This window comes from Triticum dicoccoides, chromosome 2B, assembly GCF_002162155.2.
Source record: "Triticum dicoccoides isolate Atlit2015 ecotype Zavitan chromosome 2B, WEW_v2.0, whole genome shotgun sequence".
Taxonomy (NCBI): domain Eukaryota; kingdom Viridiplantae; phylum Streptophyta; class Magnoliopsida; order Poales; family Poaceae; genus Triticum; species Triticum dicoccoides.
Window position 1 is genome coordinate 48211834 of NC_041383.1, and position 8553 is coordinate 48220386.

The following is an 8553-nucleotide window of genomic DNA, read 5'->3' on the forward strand; positions in this document are numbered from 1 at the left end:
ACAAATGGAAAGGCACCGGCGTCGATGATGAACTGTCGAGACTTTGTTTAATGTATGAACTTATTATTCGAGACCTTGTGTGGTCATGAACTATTTCTATCATTCGAGACTATTTGAGATTATGTGCAAACTATGTTCGTCATTCGAGACTAGTTGATATGCTTTGTTCATATTTTTGGTTGAGAGTAGCATGCTTTGTTCATATTTAACAGTGTTTGCTAGTTGTTGCTAAGCAAAAACTTTAACAAGCTGTGTGCAAAAACACCAGGCCCACACCCAGACGCCAGGGTGCATGGCGTCTGCCTCCCAGATCCAGACGCCAGGGTCCCTGGCGTCTGGCTTGCTTTGCTCGCGCAGGTGACCAGACAGGCCGTCTGGTGTGTCTGATGGACACCCAGACGCCAAGGTCCCTGGCGTCTGCCTCCCAGATCCAGACGCCAGGGTCCCTGGCGTCTGGCTTGCTTTGCTCGCGCAGGTGACCAGACAGGCCGTCTGGTGTGTCTGATGGACACCCAGACGCCAAGGTCACTGGCGTCTGCCTCCCACACCCAGACGCCAGGAACCCTGGCGTCTGGCGTGCTTTGCTCGCGCAGGTGACCAGACAGGCCGTCTGGTGTGTCTGATGGACACCCAGACGCCAAGGTCCCTGGCGTCTGGTGTCCAGAAAGCATTCTTGTCTAATGGATAAGATTCGAGTGGATAAGATTTTGGGCCCACCTCTACCCCTCTCATCCATTCATCTCCACCTCTACCCCTCTCATTTCACTCATATCCACCCACTCTCACCTCTAGCCCTGCCAACGTCACTCCCTCGTCCAGCACCCTAACCCCCCCCCTCAGATCTCTCACAAATCGGTCCGGTTTCACCGTTGGATCTTCAGGATTTCGAGACTAGAAGGTAAATCAACTCCACCCCCATTTTTTGGTTGGTTTAATTTATCATACTTTTGTGAAAACCCTAGTTTGTTTTCCTCGTGGTTTAATGTATCATAGGTTAGCTACTAAGAGATTTGTGTGCTGTAGATGGCTAACGAAACTCAGTGGGTGCTTAGCCCTGTTGTTCATGTGCATGGCTTGTCTCCATGTATTGTGCAAGTTAGTCAAGTGGACCTCACTTTCGATTGGTTGAAGACTAAATTCATGTTGAAGCAAGGGTTGAAGGAAGAGGATTTTGTGTACTACGTCAGCAGGAGGAAGTCAGATGGCCCCGGGGAAAGAAAATTGGTTGACATAACTGATGATGACAAGATTCAAGAAATGCTGGAAGAATGGAAATGGAAAAGGGTTGTTGACTTGCATTGCTACAGGAAACCGAGTTATATGTGATGTTCATGTCGTTTCAACCATCGTGGTCATGAACTACTTATGTCATTCGAGACTATTTGTGTAATTTGAACTATGTTTGTAATTTGCTATGTCATTCGAGACATTGTATCGTAGACCATCGTGGTCATGAACTAAGTTTGTAATTTGAACTATGTTTGTCATTTGTCAACTATAGTGTTATGAAAAGACTATGCAATGCTTATGTATGTATGTTATTCGAAACTACAAGTGAAAAGACAAAACTACAAGTGAAAAAGCAAGTATTGTCTGCACCAGGACCAGACGCCAAGGACCCTGGCGTCTGGCTCCCCTGCTTTACCCTGTTTCTGGTGTCAGTAGACTGCCAGACGCCAAGGACCCTGGCGTTTGGTCGCCTGACTTACAGCCAGACGCCAAGGACCCTGGCGTCTGGTCCCCTGACTTACAGCCAGACGCCAAGGACCCTGGCGTCTGGCTCCCTGTGCATATAGATGACTAAGTACAGATTTCATCATTCATGTCAAACATTCATATAAACATTCATATAAATGACTAAATCACAGGAAACAACAATTAACATAAATCACATCATTCATGTCAAACATTCATAGCAACTTCACGAATCCGGTACAACTTAATTCGAACAGCAACAAGTTCATGGAAAGAAACGACAACAAGTTCATGGAAAGAGACTACACCAGGTTCGTCGAAACAAACTAGAACAAGCTCATTGAAACAAACTACAACAAGCTCACTTCTTCCTTCCTCTCTTCACGATATCTGCAAGTGTATGCTCCTCCTCTTCGCTAGCCTCATGCTCCTCCTCTTCGCTAGCCTCCTCCGCCTCTGCATCAATGTTCGACTTATATCTTTGCATTCCCGCAGGCATAAATTGATGAGGATACTCTGGACTATGGAATTGAGTGTTCCATATCTTCTTTCTACCTTTCTGGCCCGGTGTCTTAGCTATTGCTTTGCCTTTTTTAGAGCGGGCATTGCCTTGTGTTGGTTGTGTAACCTGTGATGGTTGTGGAGCATCAACATCATACTCATGATCCTCTTGATGTGTTGCATCATACTCATGCTCATCATGATGTGTTGGCTCCTCTTGATGTGCTGGCTCCTCTTCATTGACCTCCTCCTCTATGTCCTCTTCGTTCTGGACATAACGCCGTTTATTAGCTCTGGCGGCGCGGCTACCTGGTGCATACACGTCACTGGACTGAGCACCATGGCAAGAAAGCATAGCTGCCATCTTATGGAACCGCTTCTTGAACTTCTGCGACAACACAAAATATGCTATGATATGAGATGCAAATAACTAATCCGCGAAAAAAACTTTTATAATATATTGCGACTAACCTCCATCGTGCTCCTAAGAGTCCTCTTAGATAATGCACCACCAGGTGGATGACTCAGTGCAACATTGGCATCGTTGACGCACAGAAGCAACTCTCTGCCCTGCAATTCATGAGCACACCAAACTTATGTATTTGAAAGAAGACAACATGATGCAAGTATGTTAGAATAGGTCAAACAGACTACCATTTCGTCATGCATCGGTGCGTAGTCAACATGAGCCCCTCTGGTGTCTCTCACAGCCGTGTTGAAGGTATGATAACCTTCTGCAGTCTCCGGGTCTTCAGACACCAACTCCGACCACTCTTCGTGAGTCCAACCTGGCTTCAGCTTTAACCGGTAACGATCCGCATACCACACTTGATACTTCTGATATGCTGACTGATTCTGAGGTCTATTCTCTGATTGCACTAACGTGTCTCTTTGATTCCAAATTTCTATCCACGCACGGTGTTTGTTTGCCCAATCCGATATATCCTGATTGTTCCTTCGATCGAACCTACAAATGATGCACGGGACAAAGCATTAGCAAACATTGACTTATTCAATGCTCTACTACATACTCAAGGCATGCTTGCTTACCGATGTAGAGATAGCATTTCCTCCTTGCTCTCCTCAATTGGAATACCTTGTCTTTTTCCAAATTGTCTTGCCACACGGTCTACAAAGTGCCACTCGACTGCGAAGAAGCATATCATTGGGCACCTCGCCCGCCAAAGATGGCTATCACGCGTGCACATCTCATTAAGATCAAAGTCACGATCTTCCACATAAGGCAACCAATGTACCTGCAAAACAAAGGGATACATGGTTAGCTACATAAGTTTCATTCTTGACTAAATTTTATCTCATCGAACTACTCAAAACCTGCTCAGCAGTCAAGGTGTCCAACTCGTTCATATAGCACTTGTATCACACATGCGAGCTTCCTGTGTAGACAGTCACTTGTTCCCAATAGTAAGCAAGCGTAGGGCGCTGATATGGATCATCATCATGCAACCCGTCATGATTACCCCGTGGGTTTGCCATGAGGGGGTTCTTCAAATCGGGCCGTCCAACCGGGATCCGCTCCCACATCCACACGGATAGGCTCCAAACAAACCCAGACAATGAGGATGTACCTCCCTTCCTCCGACACGCCAAGTCAAGCTGCAATCAAACAAACATGTTACATATGGAGGCGCATGACAAATGCAAGATAAATGGTTACAAATATCTCTTACCTGACGATACAAGTATGCTAGTGCGGCCGAACCCCAGCTATACTGGGTATCCCAGTTATTAAGTGGCGTCTGGCCCCTTTGCCACGTCAGCAGGTCAACGGGCAGGCGGGCAGTGCGGGCCAGGGGCCAGACGCCAGGGACCCCGGCGTCTGCTTCGTAACCCAGACGCCAGGGACCTTGGCGTCACCAGAAAAGGTCAGAAACGAATTTTTTTTTTGGAACGAGATCAAATCGGGATTTAGTTTGCCTTAAGGGTCAGAACAGTAATTTTGTCCGCGCCCTGCCTCTCGAGATGTGCTTGGCTGTACTGAAAAGATTCTCACCATCATCACGGTTCCCTCTCTTTGATTCTTTCTCTCTGATGCCGAACACATATCTCCCTTCGCTCACGACACCTCTCTCCTCTTTTTCTCTGTCATACACGCACAACACCTCTCTCTCCCTTCGGTTATGTCTCTCACAGTACCTGTCACCCCCCTTCTGTTATGTCTCCCACAGCACCTCTCTCTCTCTCTTCCTTTTCTCTCTCACACACAACACCATTCTCCCATTCTGTATCTCACATCTCACAGCCTCTCTCTTAGCAAAAACGCTCTCTCTCTCTCGCTCTCTCTCTCTCTTCTTTAGATGGATCAATGGTGCCCAGGAGGTGGGATGGAGAAGGTGTGTACAGTGAGGAGAGAGAGAGGTAGAGAGAAGAAGAGGAGAGAAAAGGCGCAGGCGAGAGAGAGATGGGCAAGGAGAGAAAGGCACACGCTCAGATTTGTTTTGTCTGCTCCCTTCGTCTGCTTCTGAAACAAACGCACACAAGCAGAACAGTACCCTATTGCTATCATGCGTAGACCTGTTAAGCTTTTTCGATAAAGGGCATTTTTATTGACTCAAAATGTAGCATCAAGCGGATACGAAACATAATGAGCATCACCCGGCCTCTGCATAACTAAGATGCAAACAGCCAAACAAAAACAAATTGAGAGAATATAAAACGGCGACATATCAGTAACAATAGGATCATACAGGACCGACAGTCCGCCTATGTCGAAGGAGTTGGTGCGGCTATCCGTAGATTATGCTGCCACCCATGCTGGGCGAAGACCTCCCTGGCCACCCGCTCCAACCGCGTACACGCCGCCTTGAATAGCGGTTGATACTCCGTTCGGTGTAGTGTAGACCACGTACGAAGCGAGTGCGTACAACAAAAAATAACCTGCAAAGGAGAGGTGTTTTTGCCCTCGAAAACCAAATCATTTCTACATAGCCAGAGTGCCCATAATAAGGCATAGCTCCAACCCGAATTAGCATTTTGAACCTATTTGAAATGTCGTCCAACCAATGACTCAAAATATTGGCAACACTTGTGGGCGGATACAAATTGAACACTATTTGGATGACTGACCACGTAGAATGTGCAAACTTGCATTGAAAAAAGAGGTGTTTGATTGTCTCGTCATGTTTAATGGTCGTCTTATCTGCTTTGACTATGAGACAACTTCACCGATCTCAAGAAGAACCAGCGGACAGGATAACGAGGTCCCGATGCCTAAGCTCTATTCACTACCGGACTCGCGGTCTATGCCTACGGCCAGGGGCCGTCGGCATAGGCCCCTAAGCCGTCGGCATAGATCTATGCCGACGGCTGCCGTCGGCATAGCCCCGTCAGTGTAGATCACGTCAGCGTTGTCCTGTCAGACCGTCGGCGTAATAATGCCGTCAGCCTAGGGGGCTATGCCGACGGCCCTGGCGCAGCCGTCGGCATAGTTTAGCCGTCGGCGTAGTTTTCCGTCTGACGGCAACGGACGGCGCCGTCAAAACTGCCGGCTCAGGAGGCGACACGTGGCAAAGATATGCCTACGGCAAAGCCGTCGGCATAGTTTAGCCGTAGGCATATCTTTGCCACGTGTCGCCCCCTGGTTTAACCTAGCGGCAGGGCTATGCCTACGGCAAAGCCGTCGGCATAGATATAAATCTATGCCGACGGCTTTGCCGTAGGCATAGCCCTGCCACGTGTCGCCTCCTGGTGGCTCCTGAGCGTATCTATGCCGACGGCTTTGCCGTAGGCATAGTTTTTTTTCCTATTTTCTCTTTTCCAATTCATTTGACAACATTTCAAAACAGAATAATATGAAATATTACAGTTCATCAACATCATTTAAACATAGTCAAGTTCATCGTCTAAAGATCATCACCAGCGAAAGTCCACGAACATAAGAGTAGTGCAAGACATGAAACATCATAAAAGTTGAAACATGAAAGACATGGCACAACGGCCGCATACACGGAATCATCATCGACATCAAGCACCACCGAGTCCACCTCCGCCAAAACCACCACCACCACCGAGTCCACCTCCGCCAAAACCACCACCTCTGCCAAGTCCACCTCCGCCAAAACCACCACCAAGTCCACCTCTGCCAAAACCGCCACCGCCAAGTCCTCCTCCGCCAAAACCGCCACCGCGACCACCATCACTCTGCCAGATCGGAGTGACTGGGGTCGACGGAGCAGGAGTCGAGCCACCGGTCCCCTACATGTTTGAAAGAAGTTTCTAACGGTAAATATGACATGATAGTGTTGAATGAACGAGAACTACTTTGTCATTAGTTAGGCAAATTTACTAACCGGAGTATCACCGCCTAGTGCCAGCCATTCCTCGAACGTGGGAATGTGTGGGGGGTCTCCCGCAGGTGGTGGTGGGGGTCCAACTTGTGGTGGCTCCGTGCGGTTAGTCCAAGACGCCAACATAGCCTGGATGTTAGTTAAACAAGTCCACTTAGAAACAAGCCGTGATCAACAAAGTCAGAAGGAATGAAAGTGCAAATTTGAGCTTGGTTTAAGAGGGCAAAACTAACCGCCATCACTTGACGGCTGTAATCATCGTTTGACTTCACTCGTTGCAAGTACTCCCTCACCTCAATATGCCTATGCTCAAGAAAGGCCTGATATGCCTACAAAATTGAGGTTGTTTCTAAGTGGGCAGTGATGAAAATAAACTAAGAAAGATAGAGACAAAGAAGATAAGGGGAAGTACTTACAACATGTTGGCGGACTAAGGGAGGTTGCGAACGCCCCGTACTCTCTAACGGGCTCGGGTTGGTAGCTCGAAGCCATGTGTACGAGATCAACGGAGTGATCAAGCCATCGAAACACGGATACCGGCCATGGGACTTACCCTGGATGGCCACCACCGCCGTGTCGTCGATCTGAGACTGGGCGACCTCAGGAACGGGAACATCCGGATGCAACTTCTGATAGTTCTGAGTGTAAGACTCTAGATGTTGCTCGGTGTTGCCGTAGTACTGGCTCTCGCCCTCCTTGCGATCACTCCGCTCGCGGGCCAGCTTCCACGACTCCATGTCTGAGAGCGGCCTCTGCAACTTGTCCTCCTGCAACGTCAAACAGAAGTTAGCCATACATAAGAACATGACGGTAAAGAAGAACCAAAATGCATCTTTCATATAGATATACCTTCATGGCCTTGAAGCCCCAGTGGTTCCTGTTTCCTTGGCCATGTGTCCCGTCTTTTCCACGGTTAGCCCGGGCCTTGATGCTCTTGGCAACAAACTCTGGATCGTCACCGACCCACCTATCCACCAAACACGCCCATCCGTCATGCCTTCCATAGCACCAACGAGGAACAACCTATGCAAATTTTGGAAGCATGACATGTGAGCACGAAACATATAGTTGACTCCTTGAAACAATGAAAAGTCAGTAATAGTTACCATCATGAACTGCTCCCTGCTCATGGTAATTTTTTGCCTCTGTGCTTGAGTTTTGGTCATCTTTTGTTGCAGGTAGATGTGGTAGTACTGTGAGACGGCAACCCAACGCACCTCGTACTGCAACTGACGAGCTTTCTTCTTTGCAGACGCAAGTAAGACCACGTCGGCTCTGGCCTTGTGCTCGTCAAGAACTCTATAGAGTTGCTGCAATCATGCATAAACTAGAAGCAAACAAGGCATGAGTTGAGTGATTCAATGATAAACTATGAATGAAACTAAAGACAAGTGATTCAAAAGGGAACTTACCCAAAATTTGGTGATCACGGCCTTAGCGGCCGTCCCGTACTCCGCGTTGCTGCAAGCCTCATAGTGGGCCCAGCTTGTGGCCAAAACACGCAGCTGTGGGTCCCTGTCTGGCCGCGGGCAGAATAGGCCAGGCCAAAACTGCTTCAACAGGACAGTGAGAAGGCCGTTCGGTTTACGGCCCTTTCCGTGAAGGATCCAGTTACTGCAAAAGAATCAAAGGGTTGCCATGTGTACAATAAAAAAAATGTTGTCATGTGTTGAAAGTATATTGAGATGCACTTACTCTGTCCCCGCAGGTTCAATGAGCCACTTGTGCGCCTCGATAGAAGGTGGTGTAGGTACTCCGGCATTACCACGCAGCCACCCCTGCGGAGCACCCGGTGGCAAGTCACCCCACAACTCGGGGTCAACCTCCCCTCCACCCTCCTCGCCCTCCTCGGCCTCCTCCTCCTCGGCCTCCTCCTCCTCCTCACCGTCCTCCTCCTCGACATCAGGAATGTACTCCTCCTCCTCAAACTCAGAAGCTGCATCAGCATAGGAGGGCATCGAAGAAGACCCTCCTATTTCGGACACGACCCGGAGTTTTTTGGCCCGGTTGCCTCTTCCCCCACCTCCTCGTCCTCTAGGGGCTCTCCCCC

At 48.6% G+C, this 8553-nt stretch overlaps 1 protein-coding gene across 1 annotated transcript; it reads right to left on the reverse strand.

Moving 5' to 3' along the window:
* Positions 1-2056: 2056 nt before the first annotated feature.
* On the reverse strand, positions 2057-2686 carry LOC119360399. The gene is made up of 2 exons (XM_037626054.1): positions 2668-2686; positions 2057-2584 (listed from the first exon to the last, which is right to left on the reverse strand). The coding sequence occupies exons 1-2, from the start codon at positions 2671-2673 to the stop codon at positions 2057-2059; spliced, it is 534 nt and encodes a 177-aa protein (XP_037481951.1). The 5' UTR covers positions 2674-2686.
* Between the last annotated feature and the right edge of the window lie 5867 nt (positions 2687-8553).